General features: G+C 46.3%; 2 protein-coding genes across 6 annotated transcripts; one reads left to right on the top strand and one right to left on the bottom strand.

Moving 5' to 3' along the window:
- The first annotated feature begins 755 nt into the window (after positions 1–755).
- CIZ1 (CDKN1A interacting zinc finger protein 1) lies at positions 756–20,650 on the top strand. 5 transcript variants are annotated; one of them, XM_033012015.2, is made up of 16 exons: positions 756–993; positions 1,315–1,442; positions 3,497–3,612; positions 6,097–6,263; positions 7,312–7,447; positions 8,360–8,420; positions 11,296–11,375; positions 11,725–11,804; positions 12,842–13,024; positions 13,377–13,507; positions 13,908–13,992; positions 14,597–14,710; positions 15,041–15,220; positions 15,877–15,946; positions 17,027–17,148; positions 19,904–20,650. In XM_033012015.2, exons 2-16 carry the CDS (start codon positions 1,342–1,344, stop codon positions 20,504–20,506), a joined length of 2,229 nt encoding a protein of 742 aa, XP_032867906.2. In that variant the 5' UTR covers positions 756–993; positions 1,315–1,341; the 3' UTR covers positions 20,507–20,650. The 5 variants fall into 5 exon arrangements, with proteins under 5 accessions (XP_032867906.2, XP_032867907.2, XP_032867909.2 ...); XM_033012016.2 differs by lacking the exon at positions 756–993 and having other exon boundaries at positions 1,123–1,442; positions 11,731–11,804; XM_033012018.2 differs by lacking the exon at positions 756–993 and having other exon boundaries at positions 1,123–1,442; positions 19,967–20,650.
- On the bottom strand, positions 20,589–25,271 carry BBLN (bublin coiled coil protein). Its single transcript, XM_033012105.2, has 2 exons — positions 25,153–25,271; positions 20,589–22,156 (listed from the first exon to the last, which is right to left on the bottom strand). The coding sequence occupies exons 1-2, from the start codon at positions 25,229–25,231 to the stop codon at positions 21,963–21,965; spliced, it is 273 nt and encodes a 90-aa protein (XP_032867996.2). The 5' UTR covers positions 25,232–25,271; the 3' UTR covers positions 20,589–21,962.
- Between the last annotated feature and the right edge of the window lie 64 nt (positions 25,272–25,335).

Raw genomic sequence — 25,335 nt, 5'->3', positions numbered from 1 at the left:
TCTCCAAATTGATTATTGTAAAATCAGGACGGTATAAAAAGGCCCAAAGGAAAAATCAACATATGCTGCTACATTTAAATTTATTAATGCCAACTGTGTATCACCAGTAACTGTGTTCAGCTTACAATACTTTCAGCTAAAAATCAATTCCGAGGCCTTTAATGAATCAAGTAATCTTTATTGGCATGAATAATAACACTATAAAATAAATTATTTCAGGATAGGTTCTCTGGAATGGCAAAGAGCAGAGATGCATTTTTACCCTTGCTAGGTTTAGTAGAAGAAATAACAGTCACAGTATATTTTCATACAGAGGCTGTGTGTACTGAACACCCGTGAAATGAATTCACTTACAGAAAACAGGTGCGGCAGGAAAGGTTTTGCTGCAAACTCACATACAAAAGAAAAAAAAAAGGAGGGGGGGGAAGATGGACCTGCTAGTCACCTCAGACTACAGCACAGAGCAATATTGCAAAAGTCCCTATTTGTTTTCTTCCAGGTTCTCGTGTCAGGCTTGCCAAGATGTGACCACGGCGAATGGCCAGAGGCTGTGTTGGGTTTTTCCATCTCTTCGGCGAGATGGTTACCAAAGATTCCCCCGGACTATTTAAAAAAAAAAACCCACAAAGAGCAGAAAACCCACGCTGTTGGATGCCATCTGCTCCCCCCTCTTCAGCCGTTTATTCCATTCCCCCTGCCCAGCCCCGGACAGATGGTGACCATCCCCTCCCAGCTCTCTCGGGGGACGGGGGACCTCGCTCCCGCTTCCGCGCGGGGGATGAGAAATGGAGGTGCTGCAAGCTGGGGCGACCTGAGAGGAGGCTCCGGGGGTGATCCCGAGCCTTGCGGGGGCGGCCGGCTCCTCCAGCCGCTGCCGAAGGAGCTGCCTCCCGCCTGGGCTGGGCCGGGAAGCGGAGCCGGGCAGGTGGTTATTGTCCCCGGCGGGAAGATGGAGGCGGCTGGCGGGGAGCGGTGAACGCCGCGGGCTGCGCCGTGAGTGCCGGAGGGGAGGGGAAGGGGCCGCGGCGCCCGGTCCGGTCCGTCCCCGCCGCGGCTTTCGCGGGGCGGGCTGCGGGCTCCGCTGGCAGGGGAGGGTGGGAGCGGGTTTTGGGAGGTGGGGTTTGGAAACCTCCTCCACAGGCTGCTGCTTGCGATGACCCCGGGGGGAAGGAGGAGGAGGAGGCAGGGGGGGATCGGCTCAGTGAATGAATGGGCGGCAGCGGCGGCGGCGGCTCCCCTGCTCAATGGCTGCTGGGCTGATACGCGCCAGCCCCGCAGCCGGTGCCTCCCTCACCCTCCCGTGTTTTGTCTCAGGCTCGCCCCGCTCGGGGCTCCCCAGACATGTTCAACCAGCAGCAGTTCCAGCAGCAGCTGCTGCAGCTCCAGCACCTCCTCCAGCAGCAGCAGCACCACCACCACCCTCCGGCGCAGCAGGGAGGCCGGTAAGCGCCGCTACGCGAGGCCGGGGATCTTCGGGCCTGCCCCGGGGACCGCTCTCCTCCGCCTCACCCCGCGAAAGCCGCGGCGGGGCTGACGGCAGGCCTGCCCTCCCACGGCGGGGAAGGCGACAAAGGGAGGCGGGGGCGTGGGGGGCGCAGGCCTCGGTCGGGGGAGAGCCGGGGGGGGGGGCGGCTGGAGGCCTCGAGGGGCGGAGAGGGGGCTCTGGGGGCAGGCGGTGTGTGGCGGGGGCAATGCCCGAGGGGCCGGGCTGTGGGGCGGGGGCCTGTGCGGGGCGGCACACCCCGCTGTGGGGGGGGGGGGGGACACGGACGGACGGACGGACGGCCGGCCGTGTCCTGCCGTAGCCGTTCAGCTTTTCCCCGCAGCGCTCTGGGCTCCCTTCGGCTCGCCGGGTCGCTCCCGCCGCGGAGTCCCCGCGGGCGCGGAGGGTGACCGCGGGCAGAGCGTGTGGGAGGGGACGCCCCGGGGCCGAGCTTCTCCCCTCACGGCGGGCGAGGGCCTGGGCTGAGGGGGCTTGGGGGAAAACGCCTTCCCCCGCGGAAAGGCTCACACGCGCCTAACCCAGCCGCCCTAAATAGAGACGCGCTTTATTTTATTATTGAACTTCACTTATTTACTTATTTTCTTTTTCTGGCTGCCCCTCCTGGCCGGGGTGAGATTATTGAACTTAGTTCTGCAGTGGCACCAGCGCTGAGGGTGTGACCGAGCGCTGTGGGGCGTGGACGGAGAAAATCATGTTTTGTTTGTTAAAAGACAAATGATATCTGCCAGAAATAAAAAGGCACATGACCGGGGTTTTCCTTAAAAATATGAAAGATAAAACGACTGTCTTGGATAGGAGCAGTTGTCCCTGATGAGCTGAGATTTGTAGAACTAACACAAATTTTCTGAAATAATCCATTTATTTGCAGTTACTGCTATTGTTAAAGCCTTATGCTGTGCAAACTCAAAGCAATGGGATGTGAATTTGAGAAGAAAGTTTATTCTTTAAGTAATAAATTATACTGATTACTTTGTCCTTACAAAGCATATGTCTCTGAGGTAAATGGGGGAATCTTTCTGTTCTACTAGAAATACAAACCTCTAAATCTTTTTTCCATTGTTTTATGTCTTACACTATAAACAAAGCTGGCCTTAAAATGCCAGTATGGGTCTGACTGCTAGATAGCATGGACGCATCATGCACCTTTAAAAGTATGATTTTTCTGGTATAAATAGCTCTGAGACTGGAACAATCTAGAGCAGCAAACGTGAAGATGAGCTGCTGAAAATTCTACTAAGAGTGCTGGGGGTTTTTGTGGGGTTTTTTGTTAGCATGGATATTTTGATCCATGTTTGTACCTCTTTACAGCCCTGACAGATTTAGCTGTATCAGCAGTCGTGCTTAGAGGTGGGTCTGACCTTGCAATTGCCTGAAGAAGTGCCTGCCAGTTTCTTCAGACTTTTCTCTTATGTCTGCTCCACCCTCCTTAGAACTGGAGAGTCCTTCTCCGCTTGCTTCTTCCTCCTCATGTTTTAAATATGAAGGCTGTGCTTTATTTTTCCATCCGGTTCTTGCAGTTAGGGGGCACCATTTACAGTTATGACCTGTCTGGCTCTGTGTGGGAGGCATCGATTTTGGAAAAATGTGCTTTAAGCTACTGAGAAAACTCCCTGTTTTTTAGAACTTCTTTTTTGTTGCTGTGTTAAATGTAGCTGCTGATCTAGATCTCTCGTTTCTACTGACGAGTGCTGCATAATTCTGTAGAACTGCAGTCAGCTCCTGGGCTTTTTTTATGCTGCTTGACAGGCTTTATGTGGGCTTGATGCTAAGGAGTTCTCTCTGACCTCAAATTCCTTGATAGACAATCTGTCAGCTTTGGAAATTCCAGGAGAGTGGAAGAAAGAAGATATAGTGCCGATGTATGGTATCTTTTCATGCACGTATATCAGCATTTCAGCTGTTCGCTGCTCCTCCATTTTATACTTGTTAGGTGCCTGGAATTGAAGGGTGCAGTTTTTATTGGGTTCTTATGATTAATGCCGCCTTTTCCAGGGGTTTGCCACCACCGCAACAGCAACAGATGCTGAGCTTACGGGCAACAAATCAACCATCGCTGCTCAATGCCAATCCTATGCTTCAGCGGGCCTTACTCATGCAGCAGATGCAAGGTACTGTTGTTAAGGGAGACGCTTACTTATTGGAGTTATTTAATCATCCTTCATGGACTGAAACCATAGTGTGGCTATTTCTTGCTGAACCATTGCAGTCCTTGTAGTTGGCAGTTCCGTTTATCATCTTTTTATTTTTTTTCCTCTTCAAATTTGTGCATAGTCCATATCGGAGGTTTTTCAGTTGTTGAAAATCCCATCTGCCCAACTGTTCACAACTGGGAATAGCACTAGAAGGTATTAGGTTAGATACTAAATATGTGCCTTCCTTCTTACACTTGGCGGAGAGAGTATTTTTCTATCAACATATTTAGATAAAATACTTAGATTTTTATTATCATTTATTTGTCTGTCTTGGTTGGAAGGTTAAAACTATTTAGTTGTCTGTTACATGCACACTAACTTTGTTTGCAGTAGATGCTTGTCTTTGTCCGAACGTAGTACAGTACAAGATATATTGTGGTGGAAAATGATTTGGGTTTCATTTGTCTTGTGAAATTTTGATTCCTTGAAATGACTGTAATTTGTGTGGTGGATAATATCACTGTTCTTCCATCACTGTGTTTCCACAAGTGGATTTTTTTCGCCAGATGTGATGTTTTCAGAACAAATTTATGAAGCTGCCTTAATAATAGCATTGCTAACATAAAGATACTAGGAATAAAGCTGTGTCTTTATTTTTACTCATGTCTTAACCTGACAGCTCTTTTCAATACAGAAAATCAGTACCTGGGATAGTTTTAAAGTGCCTAGTTTAGATTAATGCCTGCAATTTATATCTTGCCTGTGATTCATGCCCAGATGTGAAGACAATAGATTTATTCTGCATGTCGTTAACTCTCCTTTTGTTCTCTCTTGCCCATTTAACGAGAGGGCTCTCTAGTGACTCCAGTGGCTCTCTACAGATCTCTCTCAGGTTGTAGGGAAACTGGTAGTGCAAAAAGGACAAGCCACGCACTTAAGATTGGTGTATATGTTTGTGTCAGAAAAAAGTCTGACTCCGCTTTAGTCAGCCATAGTCCTTGCAGATATATTTGATGTTAGCATGGGCTGACCTTTTCCCTAAAGCAAAATCTCTTATTGAGAAGTTGTATCTAAACACTATGCCAAGGACCTGAGGCAAATTATATTCAAGAGCAGAATAAGGTATGTTAATAAACATCCTACATTCGCTTTGTCTTAGTGTTGGTCCTCTTCATTTCACCTCTACATGCCGAGTTGAGTTGTGACTTCTCTTTCAGTAATCTACATCAGCTAGCCACTATTAACATGTAATATAGTTGCAACGTCCAGTGTGTCCCTTCTTAGGAATCTGAAATTTTTTGATCATTCAGGTTTGGGTTACATGCAAGAATATCTGATGCTGTAGTGTTTCTGTACCTGGGAAACGTCAGCATAAATAATTCATTGACTGTATGTGGCTTCAGCAATGGGAATAGGAAAAAATAAATATTTCAATTTGAAATAGTTGTGCATTTTTTTGAAGATACTAAACCTAGAGCAGGAGATGATTTCTTGTTTTGTAGACTTTTAAAATACAGCTATGTCTCTTTACTGTAAGAGATTATTTATGGTGAGTAATAAGAGATTAGATTACTTTTTAAAACAAACATGGGGGAGTACTTCCTATTGTGTTGCAGGCTTTAAACAGTGTAGTTTGTTTTTTCAGATTTTTGGTGCCTGTCTCCAAATGTCTCTGCCCTGTTTTAACAGCTGCTAAAAAGCCAGAGTAGGGACTAGTTCAAGTGAGAAGTAAAAAATTGAGATATAAATCCAGGTTCCCAGAATGGTGTATAGCTTCTGAGGGTGTACGTGAGGCATCTGTGCACTTCCATTCCCTCACCCCTGAAATGGGGATAGAAAGAATTGCCTTCCTAAGAAGTTGTTGAGACTCAGTTAATAGTCTGTGGATGCTGAAAAGAACTGTTCAGAAAGCAGAGCATTATAATTGGAAATGGCAGAGTCTCAAGTATCGGAGTTTAGGTTGACATGTTGAGCTTGCATGACAACCAGGTGGCAGAGAAGACTGTGGAATCTTTTGTTTGAAACATCCAATGTTGTTTTAAATGAAACTCTGTTACTGGCTTGTGTTAAACAGCATCCATACTATGGCATGAGCTGCCAGCTGTACAAATGTGGGATGAATTTTCCTTTTTTACAGAGAATTTTTGTAAAATGAGGCGTTGTTTGTTGCAAACACAAGCGCTAGTGTGCTCAGATCAAATAATTGCTCTAATGATCTTAGCCCGGAGTGACAATTATAATTAAATAGTCTGATATGTAGTAATAGTTGCTATCACATCAAATTGTTCTGTGGGGGCTGAAGAGGGTAGAGCATAGAGCATGCATACAGTGCCCACTGAAGTACAGGCTGTAGCGTGGAGGAGCCCTTCCCCTCTCTACCTGCTGCTTGTACAGGTGAAAGGTTTTCTCTCTTCTTTGCACTCTGCAGGGTGGTGATAAGCTGTGTGTTTGCATTTATAGGAAACCTGCGTGGATTTAACATGACAGCGCCAGCACTGCAGCAGTTTTTCCCTCAGGCTACAAGACATTCCCTCCTGGGGCCACCACCTGTCGGGGTCTCCTTAAAGCCGGCTCGGCTGGGCTTCCCCAGTCTTCCCTTCCAGCGGCAGAACCGGACCTTTCGCAAGGTGGGCTTGTGGTTTCCAACTTGTGGGGAGCTTTGTGTTCTTTTTGTACTTGGCAGCAGTTGACTGTATTGTAGGTGGAGAACAAAAGAGAAGGGAGAGAACCTCACAATGAATACTGTTTTGCACCATGCTACTGACACAGAAGTGTGGAAATAAGTCCATCCCTAAGGTCCTTGTGGTCCATATTTACATTTATAATGCAAAGGTTTCTTGTCACTTCTTGCCCAAGAGAGAGAATTGCTTATAGCAGAACTGTTTAAACCTGAGATATAAAAGGAGCCTTTAGAAGTACCAGCTTCAAAGTAATTACAGTAGAAGAAATCCTGGTTGAGTGCTTTGCTCTTCACAGAGGCCGGAGTTCTGCCCCATTAGCCTTCCAAAGCAGTTTGTTATTCCCAAATGACTTGCTCCTACCATGGACATGTCACTCTTTGGGCTGTTTTCCTTTTTTTTTTTTTTTTTTTTTAAGATCAGGATCATATTAGTTCTTGTGGATTTTGTAAAATCTGTATTTTTTTTAGGTAAAAACTTTTCTCACTTTCCACCATTAAGACCTCTCTTTTATCTTGGAAATGGTTCTTGGATTAACTGACTGGTAGTTCCATCCTCTTAGATTAGCTTTTGCATATTTGATTCCATTATGCCAAAAAGATGTGGTGGATAAGGGAGACTTCCACTCTTGGACTGTCCTTCCTCCAGAGTTGAAAGGAAGGGGGATTATTTTGGACTATTCTTTTTCCCTGCCCATGCACCTCTTGCTAGAGTCCCACTAAAGTGACCCTACTCTCTGCCTACAGCTGGGTCTTCTACAGCTGCTACTTAAAGCACTGGAGAAAAGTCTTGGGCTGCCTATGGAACTAAAGTGCCTTGCTCTGTTTAACCATTTAAAGTTCCCTGAAGCAAGACAGTCCATTGTAAACCATCTATTCCTTCCCATTACTGTGCGCTGGAATTCCTGTTCCTGTTCCACAGTAAAAGTGGTGCTTTGGGGAATGTGTTGGATTTGAGAAAGGACCGAGAGCTGGCAGTGACTCTCTGCCCATTGCAGGACTTCCAGAGGGTCCCTGACAGGAAGCGGGAACTAGATCCTGGTTCTTCATCTCAGACACAAGCTGATGAGAAAATGGAAATCCCTGAGGGAGTGCAGGCAGGGTCAGAGCAGAACAACTCCTCGCCATCCACAGGTAAGGAGAAGCCTATAGTGAAACAAATGCTCTACACATTATAAAATTCTCTTGGCTATTCCCACAGCAAAGACTGGAGATGACTTCAGTCTTAATCAGCTACATTTCTCTCCAATTGTAAATACTTAAACTGCCTGTGATAAGCCTCTGCTGTGTTCTTCATATATCCTCTTTTTCATGGATATTTTTGGTTTTTATAAGCTAGCTCCATCTCTCTTGCATGGAAACCTCTCAGAAGTCACTTTGACAGTGAGCCCCATTTAAGATGGGGGGGAAAAAAAGAAAACTACTTTGAACTTAAAGCTTCCACATTGCCTTAGCTGTGCTGAATTCAACGTGTCATGGAGTCAAACACATGAAGTGGAAATGGTTGTAATCAATATGCTAAGGAAAAGATGAGTTGAAAGAATACTTGTACTTCAGTTGTCAGAGCAGAAACTGCAGGCACTGAATCTCTTACAGTGTCAGATACAATACAGATGTGGGAATGTTATTCCTGACTGAAGAGTGCCTAATCTAAGAATGCAGGCATATGATGAGATTGTGACCAGTGTATATGCAGTGGCAAAAATTACCTCATTAAATGGTTGCTGTCAGATAGATATGCCATCTTGGCTTATATTAATGTTCCTGTGATCTGGGCTCTTGTCACCTTGGTATGGGACTAAGACCCACTTAGCAGACATAAACATAGATTTCTTTCTGGACGACACCTCATACAGTGACATCTGCAATAAAACTCAAATCTCTTACGTCATTATCTAACCTTGTCACTATAATTCTCAAATTCAGAATAAGTAAGTGTATAGTAGTATTTGCTCTAACAGAGCTTTATTGGCATTGGCTGTTCAGTTAGGGAACATGCTTAAGATGACATGGTCTGCTTTGCTAAGGAGATCTGTGTTCCTGCAGAGCCAAGAACTCCGACAGAATCTGCGTTGAACACTGAGCCTGCAGCAAAAAGACTGAAGAGGTATTTATTGAATGGGGTATTGAAATAGTTACTGGGTTTAGTATTATGGTCTAATTTTATTTTCTAATGATTAGGGCTGTACTGTACTGGCCTGATGTCTAGCACATAGAAGGTATTTCAGATGCTCGTGGACAGTCAGACAATCTCATGATGCTTCCTGAGATCCAGGGTGTTGTAGGGTCTCTGCTTATGGGTGATCAAACTATGGGAGTGAAAAATAAGAGATGCAGCTCATGTAAATGTGCAGCAAAGCAGAGTTGGCTCATGTGTTCTCCTGCCAGGATTCTTGTAAGAAGCAGAGAAGTTCTTTTATATTCTGATATATTTCTCTAATTTTCTTCCCTACGTGTCAAAAAGGGAAATGAGCAGCCACGTATCAGCAGAGAGGAAGAGCCTTGGAATATGTGAGGTTACAGGAGGTGTAGGGAAGGGCAGTTTACTTTGAGGAATGAGAAAGGGAAGGGAATCAGTACTCCCTAATAACCAAGCCTTTGTCCATGACTGCTGAGTTCTGAATCCCTTCTGCAATGATTGTCTTGCCAGTACTCCTGTCTGTTGGGTAAAAATAGACAAGGCAATCTCATGATCCACCAGAGATGTGCAGTGCACAGGCATGCTGGCCACGGCGGGCCCGTGGTAGCCCTCCCTTGCCTCCCCGGCGGGTGCAGGGAGGAACAGACAACCTGCATTGCCATCTAGTGGGACGGCACATCACGGAGCTCCTGGTGCCATCTGCGCTGCGCTGCACCTCTCCCAGGACTGTCGCTGTTAGCTGGTGCAGAGGGAGAAGAGGAAGGAGTGAATACAGATTTCTGGAGGCATGGATTTGAGAATTCTTCAACATATGTTAATGACTATGAGTCAGGACTCCTGGGTCCTCTTATCTTCCCTGTTAACAATTCACCATGTGGTTTCGGACAAGTTTCTTCACCTCTGTGTTTCCCATCTGTGGATTAGAGATTAATGGCTAGCTTTAGGGAGAATATTCCAGGATTACTTTGATGTTCAGATATTACCTTGATCATGTAAAACATTAAAGAGTGATAAATATTATGTGAGCAGGGACCATCGTGAATTATGGACTCTGATTAGTAAGAAAGTGAAAAAATGAAATTAAAGCTAAGTCGAATGCATTTAAGCGTATGCTTTGTTAATCTGTTTGCCAAAGCCAATTTAATTTTAATTACATTAATATTTAGTAGGATATTAATCAAAGTCCTGTTACATACACTGAAAAAAGAATAGAGTCTGAGGAATGACAGATCTCACTGCAGCAAGCCTGCTATTAGGAAAATCCTTTTCTAAGCATAGTTAGGGACTGCCAGATTTGATGCATATATTATGGCTGGTATTTACTTAGAATAGATCATTCCTTAGCTTTTTTTTTTTTTTGAAGTGTTTCTTTTTCCTTCCAATGAACAAATAATGGATTTCTAAAAAAAAAAAAAAAAAAGGCAAATGTTTACTCTTCTCATATTGCCCTTCACAGGTGAGAAGGGTATTCCCCTTATCCATGCCACAAACTTTTGTTTTGTGCTTTATTGTTCCATTTCCCTTTAGCCAGGAATACCAGTCTCCTCCTCCTCCATTTCAGGTTTTTCCCACTTCTGCCTTTTCTCCTATGTACCATCTGTATGCCTGGAACAACATCCTCATTCCAGTGCAGAAAGCACTCATCATCTTCAAATCCTCCTTGAACGCCCACTTCTTCTAGCATGGCCTGACAAGTATCCATATAATACCATTTCCTCCTTAGATCGTGGTCGTGATGGATTTTGCTCTGCTAGATTGCTCCTTAGATTTGCAGTTTAGACTGCAGACCCTTGCCCTGGAGTGCTGTCACCATCTGTGTGTGGTATGGTTTTGAGCCTGCTGGCAGTACTTGACAAATAATGTTAATGCCAGCCACTTGTTTTCTTCGTGTTTGCACTGCCCAAACCCTGCTGCATATTTATAGCCATGTAACCCAGTTACATTACCACTTATCAATCTGATAAATTATGCGGGGGGTGTGTGTGTGTGTTTGGATCACTGGATGCAGTACCTGCACAGTCTGCGTTCTTGCTTGTTTAGAATGTGCTGCTCCCTCTTGGCAAAAGCATACCAGCGGGTGGGATATTGAACTGGCCTGAGAGAGAAGGCATTCAAGCTATGGTGAAAAGCGTTAGCCCTGATGGAAAAATGGGGGATGGAGAAAGATACTGTAAAGTACACTTTGTGCCCACTGTAAGTCAACCATTTATTCTCAGCAGTCCCCTTGGAATCTTTTTTTCTCCTCGGCAGATCACCAGTACCAAGTAAAACAAAGTCCTTTTGAATTGCAACTTGTACAGTTCCACTTCTCCCACAGATAGATCCGTAGGGACTCTGGAACGAAACATGACTGATATGAATAGAGCAGGCAGTTATGATGAAGTCCCTGTGAGACAGCAATGAGAACCCATTCAGTTCTGACAGGTCTCTGTTCCTTCACGAACAGAGCAGCCTGGAGTACTGTCCGGGTACTGCAGTTTCCCTGCAGGTCACCATCAAGACAGGAGTGAGCTCTCAGAGCTCTTATTGAGAGTATTTCCTGTATGAACTTATTTCCCTACAGGCCTGTTGCAGGTGAGGGCAGTGATCTGAAAAATCAATTGTAACCTTCTTGTCCGGATTATTTGGCAGCTGTTTCTGAATCTGCTCTAGAATGCCCACTCTTCATTGTTTTTATTTATTTCTGCTGAATCCTTGCCTGACATACCACTTCCAGTAGCTTATTGATTTGGGGGTTTAGTAGAGTGTGGTATCTTAGACCTCAGCCTGTGCCTTGGTGTGTCTTCTGAATATCTTTGTCTGTAACATGGCAAATAATGTTATTTTCTTGATATCCTTGAAGTGTGACTGAGGAGTCTGCATTAGAGGATGCAACAGACGGCAAGGGAGCAGGAGAGTCAAGCACCCATGTCCAAGTTGATGGTGAGTTGCTGGGCCCCGGGATTTGCACTTTTAGGGCACTCCTTGCTGGAACAGCAATTGTAGATCTGTGGGTCTTGTCAGAAATGTCCTTCCTCCATTCATACAGCATGGGGAAAGGAGGAGAAAATCTGGGAACCAAATTCAAACATAGTCCCCTAAAACCTGTTGCCTACCAAATGCAAATGATGGGAAGTTTCCCTCTAAGTAATTCTTCAGGGAAAGGTTTGTGAACCAGGCTTCTGGCCAACAGCACTGTAAGGAAAGCTCCCTGACTTCATTCACCTGCTGCTTTATTTTTTCTGTCTTCCTATTTTGATTTAAGGCAGCTAAAAGGCCTCTCTCTTCCTAGGTACAGATAATGCAAAGGGGTACACAGCTGAAGATCTCTCTAAAGAGAGGAAATTCTCTGAGGAACTAAAGGCTCCTGAGGTGAGTAGACACCACCCCATGCAGGCTGGGGTGGTGCAGAATGTACAACCTCCCCCTCCATCCCAGAGAAGCCCGTTGCCACTGGGAACCAGATGGCACCCACGTCTGGAGCTCTGTCTCCTGCTGTAAGCTGTTGTCCCTGGCAATAAGGCATAATATGTCTGCAATTAGTGTGCAGTCTGCTCTGACTTTCTACTTTTGTACCTCTGCTAGCCTGCACCTTACATACTGCTGGCTGTTTGTGGATGCTGGGGTTCATTAAGATTTCAGTATTCATCTGGAAAGATGGAAAGCTGAATTGAAAGAGCCACTGAAAAATACACATATTGAGGGTCATAGCTAAATATATCCTTTATGTTGCTGAAGAGCGGGTATAAAAAAATTAAGGTGATGGCAGCTTCTGTGGCACTTGCCATCACAATAGGTATGAGCAGATAGTGGAAGTCTGTGCTTTTGAACAGCAGCTTGGAAAAATGAGACACAGGTGAAGCCAGCAACCTGAGAGTCTTTTGCATGAAATACCTTGCCCACATGCTAGATGTTAAATCAGGATCTTATGTTGTGTAAATCTGTAAGCAAAGACTTAACTCACTGGGTGAATTAGACTTGATAGTCTTCCATCATTGGAGACATTTGTTGAGGTGGTTGAATGGATCATCCTGCCCCTGTCAAGTTTCTTACTCAATCGGGTGTGGTGCTGAATTGCCTTTAGTTCTGCAGTGGGGAAACGTGAGCTGATTGTGTCCCTTAGCAACAAGTTTGTTGCTCCAGTCTCCAGAGCCTGCATCATGCAGTGTCTACAGAGGCTGTAGAAACAAACTGCTAATAGGCCTGGTACTGTGACAGAGGGATTGCTAATTTAGCAGTGTTGGGAGAAGGAGTATGTACAAGAGTCTCTCTGATCAGCCTCCTGTGGATTCAAGCTTAAATAAGTTTTCTTAAGGGATAGAGAACTTAGGTTGCATACAAAAAGCAGGTGTAATTTTTCATGTCTTCTATGGAGAGATTAGACTTGATTTGACTCCTTCTTTTGGCAGGTGTTGAGCTCTGGAGGTTCACTGAAAGTGACTATCCAGCAGAGCAGTGAGAGCAGAGCTATCAGTACAACAGCTCTGAAACCAGGGCACTGGGCCTGTGAGGTGGGCACAGCTGATCCCAACCCCGAATCGGTCCTTAAATTCTACTGTTACATCTGCAAGACCAACTGCTGCAGTCAGCAGGTAAAAATCCACAGGTCTGACTGGGATATGGGTGGTCAAGAGGAGTGAATTAGATGGCCGACTGCCACAGGGAGGTGCAGCAGGAGACTTGTTAGCAAGGGCTTATGCTTCTGGAACAAGGAACATAAAAAATGATGACAAGCATGCAGATAAAATAAACCTCTCCTGAAGAGCTGGCAATCAACCTGCTAGAGAGCGAATGTGGGTGGATCCACAGGCAGCCATGCTCTTAAGCTTTTATACCATTTCATTGTTAAACAGCAGTCAAGAGAATGGAACGCACTGCTCATGCCTATTATTTTCTGTATTTTGAATACATTTAAATGAATTTTTCTCCTAACCTCTCTCTCAGAATTTCCAATCCCACATGGCGGGAATTCAGCACCAGCAGCGACTTGGGGAGATTCAGCACATGAGCAATGTTTGTTTTGTTTCACTGCTGCCCATGGTGAAGGAGCAGAAGGTGATAGCAGAAAAAGATGGGTAAGTGTTGGTCTGTGCTAGAAAACCCAATCTGAATGTTGAACCTACATGGGTCCTAAAATTCCTCACTGCACTATGGTGCCCCTGTGTTGTGGGTAAGGTACAAAATCTGTCTGGTTTCAGCAGCCTTAATCTTCTTCAGGATACTAGTGTTGACTTTGATTTGCTGTGTAGTTTTTAATACAGTAGATCAGGTTGGAGACGTGTTTTAATTGCTACCTTTCTGCCAGCATGAGCCAAAGCAACCTATATAAATGGCTGGGAAGGGGAGAAGATAAATCCAAGCCTGTAAAGATACCAGTATTGGGGAAAACAAATGCTGAGAACGGATTGCGAACTGCAGTATTCCATGGAGAATATAAAAAAGTGTGACTTATAGTTATATCCATTGTCACTTCAGAGAGTCCCAGCAGCGATGGTGTAACACTTGTCAGATACACTTCACAGGGGATCTAATCAAACATCGCAGGACCCAAGAACACAAGGTAATAAGCATAGCATGGATTTCATCTTTGCACTGACCTTCCATGAGGATTGAGTGAAAGTGTGTAGCATCTCCTGCTCCCCAGGCAGCACAGAAAAGTGGTTGGAGTGGAGAGGTGCACATAAAGTTCTGCCAGTAACATCCTTGAGGTCTAAGGGCACTGCCGTGCTACCTCCTGCCTCTGAACACTGGCGTTGTTGGAGCTTCCGGTTGTCATGCTGTGTCAGTATGGCCTGAAGCACCTCTAGTATATAATCCTTGACTTTTCTCAATGAATGTGCCTACCACACTCACCTAATCAATTGAATGGAGGAATTGATGGGCAGCCTGTAAATTTTCAAGCTAAAATTCATGCAAGGCATCGTATTTACTGTCTCTTGGGGGAAAAGTGCCAGCACACCTTTTATGAGCCACATTTGTTTTGCTTGGCATGTTTTCCATCTTTTTGGTGGATAGGAGCCAGGGAGCCCTTTTTGCTGAGAAGACTCTCCTTGTGGTCTCCCTGCTGTAGATGCAGGGCTGTGACTTTCTTTCACTCAAGATTTATCTGCATTCCTCCAAAGTGGTGCCTCTTGTGACTTACTGATTTGTCCCTCTTTCCTTAGCTGGCCAAACGCTCGCTTCGTCCTTTCTGTACTGTCTGCAGCCGCCACTTCAAGACCCCTCGCAAGTTCGTGGAGCATATGAAGTCCCCTGAGCACAAACAGAAAGCCAAAGAGGTAACACTGTCTGAGTGGAAAGCTGCGCAGGACTAGGGGCAGCTACACTGTGGAGCAGGTTAACTTTCTGCTTCCCTGACTATTGCAGGGATGAAATGAAGCTGTGTGTTTTTTCCAAGACTCTTTTAATTTTCATCTTTTTCTGCACTTCGGTTGTTAGAGCTTAAAGAAATTGAGTGAAAAAGGGACAAGGAGTTAAATGTGATAGCTTTGTGCTTCACTTTCAGTCCTTTCTCATCAAATGCAGTCTGTTCAGAGTTTGGGGTCTTCCTTGGTTAAATGGAGAGTGCACAGTTGATCTGATTTTTTTTTTCTTCCTGAACCTGACAGGTGAGGCTAGGAGAGAAGGAGTTTGGCAGCCCAGAAGATTCAGAGGAGTTGATCACAGTGGATGCTGTTGGCTGTTTTGAAGATGATGATGATGAAGAGGAGGAAGAGGAGGGGGGAGCTGGTGAGGAGGAGGACCTGGATGTAGTGCTGATAGAGAATGAGGATTCTGCTGCCAAGCAGGTATGCCATGCAAGAGCAGAAGGAATGACCTGTCTGATAATCTGCTGTGGGATCCTGTGACTTAGTCGGTCTTGGCTGGTTGAGCTCAGGGATTCAGGTCAGGGTCCAGTCAGCCTTGCACCCTACAGCAGGAGGATGAGGGCTCTGGGGTTTTTCCAGAGCACGGGATGAGGCAAAAGAGAATCAGGCACTACGTGTGGGATGCAGGAGGGTGTTTTTGCTGTGCTGCACAGCTCCTACTGGTGCCTCCAAACATTACCTTGTTGAGGAGCACAAGCAACGTTTTTTCAAGGGAAGGAATTTCTGACAAAGACATGGACATAGTCTCTTTGAATATCCCAGCAGCAGCTTGGTTTTATAGCAAACATGTGTGGAAGTTTATCTTGAGAAATATTTTCCCACTAGAGAGCGGTTACCAAGAAGGAGTCACACAGCTAAGCTACTTCAGGCTTGGAGTGCAAGGGGCGGTTTTAACCCTTGTAATGAAGTGGCCTGCTGACATTGGGTTTTGTATCTGGCCCTAACCAGGTTTTGTGCAACTCCATCTCTGGTACGTGAATCCTCTGTTTTGCTCCCAAGCTTACCAGAAAAATGTAAGACCCCAGGAAGGGAATTGGCGTAGATACAGTAGGCACTAACATTCTTTTGGTTTCCAGACTGGGCTGAAGGAAGTGTCTTTGGAGAATTACGAAGGAAGCGAGAAGTATTGTCCAGACACAGCTTATGGTAAGCAAGCAGAGTTAAGCACAGTGGCCCACAGAGCCTTCTCCTGGCCACATGCTATATCTGTAAGAGAGGATGGTCTCTACCTACTGCTGTAACGACTTCTTGGGCCATGGTGCTCCGGCATCTGTACTGGACTGGTGCAAGTCACTGCTGCTTGGAGAAAGAGCCTAAACATTGCTTTATTACTGTGTGATAAAACAGAAGGATGTGATTGATGTTTGTTAGCTGCCTTTTGCTTTGAAGAAGAAAGGATGAGAGCCAGATACCTTACTAAGGTAGGAAATGGAACAAGTAGGGTAGGAGTACTGAAGAAAGTAGGTAGCAAATGAGGGATGCTCTGGAAAGATGGAGCCTGAAAGCATGTTGATTAGAATGCTTTCCAACAGAATTGCAGCTTGCCTAGAGATACTGAGCAGTACTGACAGTATCAAACTCTCTGCCAGAGCCCAAACTGTGCATGTGTCCTCCGCTTCAGAGCCCCCACGCTCTACCTAGCGGTTATTCAGACGTGTTGCTGGACTGGTGGGCAGTGTTGCCTCCAGATGGCTGTCTCTGATCCCCACCCTGTAAGTGATTCTGACTTCAAACCTCTAATGGCCACTTGTGTTGTGAGGAGGGCAGCTCTGCAGAGGCTGTTTTGTGCCCAAGGAGAGCTCTGTTTACACCAATCTTACATATCGCTGTAACCTTCCACTATCGTGTGGCAGATGGAATAATGATTCATGCTGTGAATGTTCTCTGCGTGTTCCTCTTGCGCGCCTGCTGTCTTCTGCTTGGTTTGATCCCATTACATTAGATCACATGTTCTCTGTAGTTTTCCATTGTATTCTTTTTTCCCCCCTTAATGCTCTGTGTAGTTTCTTTGCTCTGGCAGCCAGATTTCTCTCTGAATATCAACCACACAGCCATTCCATGGTAAGAAGAGATATTCAGCAAGTCATCTTGCAAATCCCTGATTAACAGAAGCAAAGCTTTCCACTTTTCTTTTCCCCCCTCCTCTCCCTCCCCTTTTAACATGCTTTCATTATTTGAGTTCCATTCAATGTGATCTGTGATTTCCCTTCCCCTCCCGTTTCGCAGGCCTGGATTTTCTGGTCCCCGTCGCAGGTTACCTCTGCAGGCTGTGTCACAAATTCTACCATAGCGACTCTGCTGCCCGGCTCGCACACTGCAAGTCCCTGATGCATTTTGAGAACTTTCAGGTTAGACCCTTTGGCGATTGCATGGCCTGGCATTTGTTACCCCCGTGCGTGTCTCCTCAGTGCATCCACCACGTTAGCTGTCTTGTCTTCAGTTCATTTCCATCATCCTGGGTGTCCACTGTGCCATAGCTTTCTCCTGGTGTGCTCTGTGTTTGTCTCCCATCACCCCTGTAGATCTAAAACCAGTCCAGTCCTGCTTTCCAGCTACTGCTGCTGTCATCTTGTTGCCCATTTCTGGCTGGAAATCTTCCTCAGAGCTCTGTTTGCTGAACCTGTGGAGTCTGTTGTTCAGTCTAGGCCTATTATCCGTTAGACAGATTACAGGTGGGTCAAGATGGGGAAAGAACAAGAGACAAAGGCTGTTCCTTTTAAAGAAAGCTGGTACCTACGCATCTTTTCATGCGATATTGCAGGAACAGCTCCCTTAGCCCAAAATTGTGGGTGTGATTCATCCATGAAGGGGCCTGGTAAAATCAGATGCTTACCTTAGAAATCTGGAAATTTAACATTACTGACTCTTTATGTGATGGAAACTGCAAGCTGGTGAGAGTCCATTTGGTCCCCAGGGTCAGCCTGCAAAAGGAAGTCAGTCTGTCTGTCTGTCTGCTACCCTATCCTAGAAACTCCTTAGCACAAAGCTCTGTCAGCTGATGCTGTTCCTTTGCTTTACTGGCTCCACCTAAAGAAGCCATATTGCCCCTTGCTGCTGTCGTATCTAGAAGCTTTTCTTACTGGCCTGGCCTGGAATCTGCCTCCATTGTTCTGTCCTTGTTGACTTGCCAGGGGGTGAGGGGCCTGGATTAGTACCTTGTTGGTGGGTACGCAGGGCTTGCACTGTCTCTGCCCTCTCCCGTGACCACTGCCTGGGCCCTGCCTGTGCAGAAGAGCGGTATTCCCCGACCCTGGCAAGGAGGGAGGCTCCCACAGTGACTATGCTCTCTACCTGCACTCAAAACCTGCTCCAACAAAAGCTGCTGGTGCTTCCCTACCAGGTTTTGATAGCATTTAAAAAAAAAGAAACCCAAACACACAGACACACACACACACCAAAACCTCCAAAACTTAATTGTTTTTCTCTAGTCTTCAGGCAGGTTAACTATTCCTAGTCAACTGTCACTGCCTCCAGCAAGGGGTGGGGTGCTGCAGAAGCCAGCACTTAGAGCAGTGGATTTGGAACGCCAGGTAGCAGAAGAGCACAGCTGTTCCTTCATGGTTGCTCATCCTCTCCCACTCCTGCAGCTAGTCATTTCAGGAATGAAGGAATCAGCCTTGCAGTTTTCCTAGCTTATTTTAGATCAGTTTAGAGTGAAACTGCAGCAGCAGTGTGTAGGGCCTCCCTTTTGGTCCACTTAGAGCTGAAATCAGATGCTCTTCAAAATGGATGCCAGACTGCCTTGGAGGGCTTATTTATGATAAGAGTCCAACCTTAAATATCGGCAGGCAGATCACTATTGTTCTTGGCTGCCTAGGTGCCTTGGGGTTGTCACAGTCTGACAAATCATTGCCAGTTTCTGGGGTACTCTCATCAGAGTAGCTCAGCAGAGGGTTTCAAAGCAGAGAATTGTTGGCTAGTGAGGCAGTTCACAGCATCACTCTGAAAATAAATTGGCATGCTTGCACCTGGTTTAGTTTGGGTACAACATTATGACTCGACTGGTGTAGTTCCGATGTGTTATGATACTGTGCATATCCCATTATTCGAGGACAGAGAAAAAAAACAAGCCTGCAATGATAAACTGAATTACAGTGTAAAGCTGCCCATCTGATGTGCTGTAATTCCACATTGCAGACTACAGTAGCATTGCTTAAGGCAGTGGTGAAAGCCAGTGTGCTCAAAATAGTTTCCTTAAATTGTTAGGTCTGATGCTAGTGCCAGTTCAAGGGATCCTTTAGAAGAATGGTAAAAGTGGGTTGATTGAGGAGGGAACTGCTGAGGAAAAGAGGGAGCTTTGTTTTATTGCTTTAGCTTATGCTCTGCCTGGATCTTGAAGACCAGATTCCTACTGCATGTTAGATAGCTATACTGAGTTGCTATTTTTCTGAAATCCAGTCTTGAAAATGGCTAGTAGCCATTTTAATCTCTTTACAGACCTCTGCTGGTTCATCATGATAGAGAGTGCAAATGAGTCATTTTATTGATGACATGCTTACCTTTATTCTGTAGAGAACCTCAGTACCTTGTAACAACAAGATATTCTTGCTATCTTAGTGCTTCTGTCAACAGTTTCACTGACTGCACAGATTGTATCAACAGTGTGAAAAAATCTTAAGCTTTCAACTTAAGTCTTGCTTTGGCTGATAAACATTAAATCACACCTTTGTAGCTGAGGGCAGTGCAGAGTCTCGTATATCCAGGGTACATGTCCAGAGTTAGGTCCTGGCAGTAGCTGAAGCAAGAGCTGTCACTTGCACTGTTACATCTACAAAGTCATGAATCTGACTGAGATTAACAGTTGCCAGAACATAATTTTTGTCTCGAGAGCCACAGGTCTGCCATGTACTTGCTCAGCATTAAGTAACGCGAGAGGGACTTCAATCTTTAATATCGCCACTTTTCCTCACAGGAGCTGACCCTCTTCTGCTTGAAAGCCTCAGCAGCCAGGCCAGGAGAGCTGCTGAGACAAGTCGTGCCCCTGCAGATTCTAGCTGCCACTTACCACTGTTTTTGTGCAGGTTTTCCTGGACCAGCTGCTACTTGCTGCAGTGACAGCAGCTGAGCTGGGCTCGTCTCACATCGGTTTGTTTGTATTTGCAGAGATACAAGGCAGCGAGGCATCGTGCCACAGCTGCCTACCCCGAGGCTCCTTTGCCTTCCCAGGGCTCCAGCTCCCAATTGCTGGATGATCCGAAACAGCCTCCTGCTACAACAGCAGAGACCAGCAAGAAGATGAATGATGATCATGGGATAGACAAGGAGGGTACGGAGCTGTCAGCCCTGCAAGAACAAGCTTCGAGGTCTCTGGAGGGTAAGGGTGAGCTGGCCACCTCTGTAGAGGCCAAAAGCCTGGCCAGTGTGACTGATGACGTATGTGGAATCATGGTTGTAGAAGATGAAAATCTACAGGAAGAGAGCAAATCCACTACCACTGGTGCCGACTGCCCACTCCCTGAAGAGAACCGCACCGTAGGGGAGTTGCTGGGACACGCTGTGTGTAAAGAGGAGGAAGCTGATGTGGCCGGGCACAGGGAAGGCACAGACGACTGCCAGGATCCAGGGAGCGAAGGGGGTTTAGGACAGAATGAGGCAGCAAACCCAGGCCAGGAGGCAGCGGCAGAGCCTTCCTCCCTAGCCAAAGGTGAGACAACCAGTCTTACCTCTGCTGGGTGCAGACGCTCTAGTAGGCGCAAACCCAGATAGAGTGGCCTTAAAGGGAGAGCCCTTTACATATGATATTTGCTGGAAATGTTTATTTTCTGAGTCTTTTAATAGAGCAAAAACCTTCAACTTTACTGCTGTTTTTATTTTAAGAATAAAATAAGCCTGGCTTTAGCGTGTCTAATACAGGATGGTGTTGGTTATTACTTCTACAGTGGGGATACAACAATTACGTGGAAAGACTGATGCTTGGATTGTTTAACCTGAAAGAAGATGGTAATGTGATTTCCACAGGGTACAGAGTTCATGAAGTAAATGGATGCAGACTTATTTCTCACTAAGAATTCTTTGTAGTTCCTCTCGTTTCTTATCCAGGCAGAGGAAAAGTTTACCTCTTGTGAGACTGTGTGCCCAATTCTGCTCCTCAAAACAGTTTCCTTTCAAAGATGCACACTCTGAGACAAGCAGTGTGTCCTGAGCTAGGCAACAATGTGCATCTTGGTCCTTTGTTAATACTACAAGGCTTAATACAGTCTGTTCTCATAGTGGAGACTCTCAGGAACAAATTTTGTTTCAAACTGATTTTAATAAAACAGATTTCTTATAAATAACTTCTTTAACTTTCCAAAAAACTCCTTTAACTCTACGGAAATAGAACAGTAAGACTTGCTTCCCGGTGCTGGCCCCAGGTCTTCCTGACAAGATTAGAATTTCAGTCCAGAATGCTCATGTGTACTCTTGTCAAAATGTGCAGGGAGGACTCTGCTCTGGGCCCATGGCAGGCAGGCCCCTCTCTGCTCTCTAGCTAATGCTGGGCTGGGGGCTAACCATGCTGCTCTGCCCCTCTGTAATGCCCGAGTCCTTAATGGCAGCTTAAGGAGTTAGGCAGTTTCCAAACCATCACCCTGGTAGCTTGTCTTAACTGCTTGGAAGAGGACAGTAGTGTCTAGTGATCTGGGACCATCTGCCAGTGTTTCGTACGTCACAATATGAGTAATGGGGAAGCTGTAGTTTTAAGGCAGGAGCTGGCCTAGGGCCTCCGTCTCCAAGTCTGTCACCAGAGTTACATTTAGGGGCAAGCCTGGAGTCAGGACAGCCCCTGCTTACTGTGCTTTTAGAGGGAAGAGGCTGGAGCCATAACACTCCTTGCTCGGATTTAACAGTGCAAAAGAGCAGAGATCATTCTTCCTCTTCGTGAAGAGGGCCTGCTTGCAAGCAACCTGCATGGCATCAGGTTTCCTACAACCAGTTTTAACCAAGTATCAGTGCCAGGCTCATGTTGGGGAGTGAAAAGAACGAGCTCTGCTACATCTACCTGTGTGCTTCTGCACCTATCACAGCTAAAGAAAAACAGAACATGGAGGTGAATGGCAGCACACAACCATAGGAAGGAACAAGTAACAGGCACAAGGTACCTCTTCTATTCAAGTTTTACGTTAAATTGGTGACCAGTAAATGTCCCCTTAGCAATACCAACTGAGAGTTTGTGGCCAGCATGCTAGGTGGGAGGCTGTGAGCCCTGAACTTCAGATTCCATGTTCTGCTGCTTGCTCTGCTGCTGGAACTCGAGGCGGGTCTGGCGGTTGGACTCCAGCAGTTCTTTCAAGCAGGCGTGTAGATAATCATTCTTCTCCTCCAGGTGATCCAAGCAGGAGTTGATCTGGTCCAGCATGGAGTTTATTGCTGCATACTCTAAAAGGAAGGGAAATGAAACACTAAACAAAGTTAAGTATATTGTCACCGCAGTCAGTGATGGCAGTGAGAGCTCTTGCAAAACATGCCTAGAGCATTTTGGCTGTGCTTTTGCCAAGGAAGTTTGGACCAGATCATCCTTGAGGTCCCTTCCAACCTGGTATGCTATGATTATCTGCCACTGGGTGGGTGAAGTAAAATGTTACTAAATCCTGCATGTGTTTTGTGCCCTGATCAAACTAGACCACTGGGAAGCTGGAGGACTGGGAACAAGATCTCACGCAAGTTACCTGGGCGGTACAAACCCACTGTTGGTGTATCTGACAGCCTTTGATCTCGTACGTGAATAGCTGATGGCAGGCTGAGTGCTACTGTGCAGAGATCTGCACTGCAACAATACAAAATAAATCCCAAGGACAAGTCAGCCTTTTTAGCCACCTTAGGGATCATTTTTCCCGATGAGGGTGCCGGCATTCTGGCAGCGTGCTGAAGTGTTACCATTCTGTGAATTAGTTGTGCAGGGCTCCTGGGCCAGGATGTGCTTCACAAGGGCCCAGCTGGGGTCAGACTGCCAAACCAGCAGAGCTGTTGCAGGAGCAGGGTGCTGGCACCGGTACTGTTTCCAAAAGGAGGTAAGTGTGGGGCACCGAGTTCAACCGCAGGATTTTCATGTGCCATTAAGGCTCTGAGTACTTCAGATTAAAATCAAACTCATTCGGGACGATCCTGACAGTTGGTTCCCTAGGTGCAGTTTCTTATTCACAGAATTTGTTCAAGTGCAGAAGCATGAGCCTCAGTAAGAGGGCATGTCACAGGGATGCGTATTAGCACCGTTAATCAGATGAAGATAGTTGTGCTACTGTGATGAAACACTTGCTTTTGGATTGCTCCAAGAAAGAGTCACACAATCCAAAAGAATAAACAAACTGAAAAACCAGACAAGATAAACCTCTGTTGCCAAGTTCCTTTACTCAAGAAGCCCAGGGGTTACAGGAGACCCCAAGCAGAGCCAGTCCCACGTTCCTTTCTGAAGCCACCGAGGCTGAGTGACTGCAGGGAGGTAGGCACTGAGCTGCAACCTGCAGGCTGATGTTTGTGAGGATCGTGGTTTGCAGGACAGGGAAAGATGCCTACGTAGGTGGGACAAGCCCACACCTCGCCAGCTGGGGCTGGCTCCTCTCCACCCAGTTCCTCTGAGCAGCTGGGGGAACGTCAGAGCCAAGCGTGACGCATGCTGTGCCTGGCTGGAGCGCTGCTCTGAGCGAATGGAGAACACAGTGAAGAGGACGAGGGTCGAGCCATGCTGAAATCCCCCAGTCTCACAAGCCCAACTTTGCCCCTCTCAGCTGCCCCCTCAACACTTCCATAGTCAGGGTGCCCTGGTGCCATTACCAGCAGCTTTAAAAGAACGGCCAATATTTAAATACTGCAGTCATTTCCATTATTAATAGCTAAGGAGAAGTTTCACTATTAAAAGTATTTTCTTTATACTACTTTGGAGCCATTCACAACAGTTTTACAGCCTTTAATTCTTCAGAGAATTGCACATGCTGCATTTAAACTTGTTTATAATGAAGTTGGGCCTTGCAGGTATATGCAGATGTAGCATTATGAGCAAGAGCACTGCTGATGTCCTTGCATTTAAAAGCCAATCCCACAAACACATTCTTTCCAAAAAGGGGAAATTACCAGTATTTTTCAAACCCTCCTTCAAGATATGAGAGAATGTCCATGAGTTAGAGCTCTTTACTTCAACCTAGTATTTGATGCATCATGTTGCAGTGAACTGGTGAGCAGATCCTTGGCAGGTATGGTAAGTGCTTCTGACAAGTGGTATCAACTTGGCAAGAAGCCTCTAATTACAGCAGGAGCCTAACTGTTCTCAGTGCCTAAAGCTCAAGTGAAGGCTACATAAATTGTGTAGCTTTGGGAAGTGAAAAAAATGTAACCATTTTCAAATGAGCTGTAAAAACATTTTATTTGATTGTTTTCTGTTAGTTGCAATCTTGGTGTATTTTTGTGGAAATGTAACCACATCCCCTAATGAAAATGTTGACTGGGAGTACGGCAATTGCGTTGTTTGTTCCTCTGCATTCTTACAATAACAGTTGCCAAAAATGAGGTTTCCTATTTGAGATCAAGGAAGTGATCCACTGCTTCAGCTCCACGAGACCAGGAAATACCTACAGATCTTTATGGCCAGCTATGGCACACAGTGCCCCAGCTAATTACAAACAGAACAATTTAATGCAGAGACTCAATGTAGATCAGATTTTGTGACTTTTTCCATCACATCCACCGTGTCTCTTAGCTGTTCAGAAAGCCTGAAACACCAATCACTGTGACGATGCAAAGCAGTGAATGTTATTGGGGTGTTTCAGGGCAGAAATGACTCTCCCGTCAGTGCAGGGGGGTCACAGCCACAACTATGAGATTCGCCTGTGCAGGTCACATCTGAAAACTGAACGGTGTTTTGGGAAACCGCGTAACCCAAGAAGAGTGGCAAAGTGCTTACTCTCGGAAAGATTTCCAATTTTAAGAGTGACCAGTACATACACATTACAGCTCTGCTGTTGTTTCACTTCCTCCATTGGCTTTTTCTAACTGGACAGGACAATATCAGCAATGTCATATTTAGGCGCTGTAGAAATGCCCAAAAATGGAATTTGCCAAGCTAATCGCATTAAATCACTTTTTCCACCCACGATTATTTTTCCCAGCTCTGCCCACACGATCCATCCTGCGGTTTCAAAACCTGAACAGCCCCTTTCCCTTCGGTCACCTGCACTCCCCACACCGGAAAAAGCCACAGGACAACCTTTTCCCAAGGAAACAAAGAACAAAACAACCCGCTGGGGCGGCCTGCGGGAGCTCAGCGCACCCCCCGCCGCCGGGCATCCCGCTCCCTGCGAAACCTCCGGGAACACCGGGGCCCCGCCACCCGCGCCGGCGGTCCCGCGGCCCACGGGCACAGCCCCGGGACGCCCCCAACGCACCTTCCTCCCCGAAACCGTCCCCGTCGTCGTCGTCGCCGGCGCCCACCGGCACGTGCGGCTCCCCGTTAGGCCCCGACATCGCCGCCACCACCGCCGCGCGTCGGGCCCGCCCGCACCGTGCGTCGGTTCGCCAATGGCTCGCCAATGGGAAAGCGCGGAGGCGCGCGCGTCACCGCCGGCCAG

The sequence above is a fragment of the Tyto alba genome, unplaced genomic scaffold, assembly GCF_018691265.1.
Source record: "Tyto alba isolate M040663 unplaced genomic scaffold, T.alba_DEE_v4.0 Super-Scaffold_11, whole genome shotgun sequence".
NCBI classification, from domain to species: Eukaryota; Metazoa; Chordata; class Aves; order Strigiformes; family Tytonidae; genus Tyto; species Tyto alba.
Note: the sequence above shows the minus strand (reverse complement) of the source record. Positions and strands in the feature narration are given on the sequence as shown.

What these genes read in the sequence shown, in the direction of transcription:
- CIZ1 (XM_033012015.2), top strand. Translation starts at nt 1,342, where the DNA reads ATGTTCAACCAGCAGCAGTTCCAGCAGCAGCTGCTGCAGCTCCAGCAC. An exon ending in CCGGCGCAGCAGGGAGGCCG is followed by an intron (nt 1,443 to 3,496) that starts GTAAGCGCCGCT and finishes CGCCTTTTCCAG; the next exon opens with GGGTTTGCCACCACCGCAAC. An exon ending in CAACTCCTCGCCATCCACAG is followed by an intron (nt 7,448 to 8,359) that starts GTAAGGAGAAGC and finishes GTGTTCCTGCAG; the next exon opens with AGCCAAGAACTCCGACAGAA.
- BBLN (XM_033012105.2), bottom strand. Translation starts at nt 25,231, where the DNA reads ATGTCGGGGCCTAACGGGGAGCCGCACGTGCCGGTGGGCGCCGGCGAC. An exon ending in GGACGGTTTCGGGGAGGAAG is followed by an intron (nt 22,157 to 25,152) that starts GTGCGTTGGGGG and finishes CCTTCCTTTTAG; the next exon opens with AGTATGCAGCAATAAACTCC.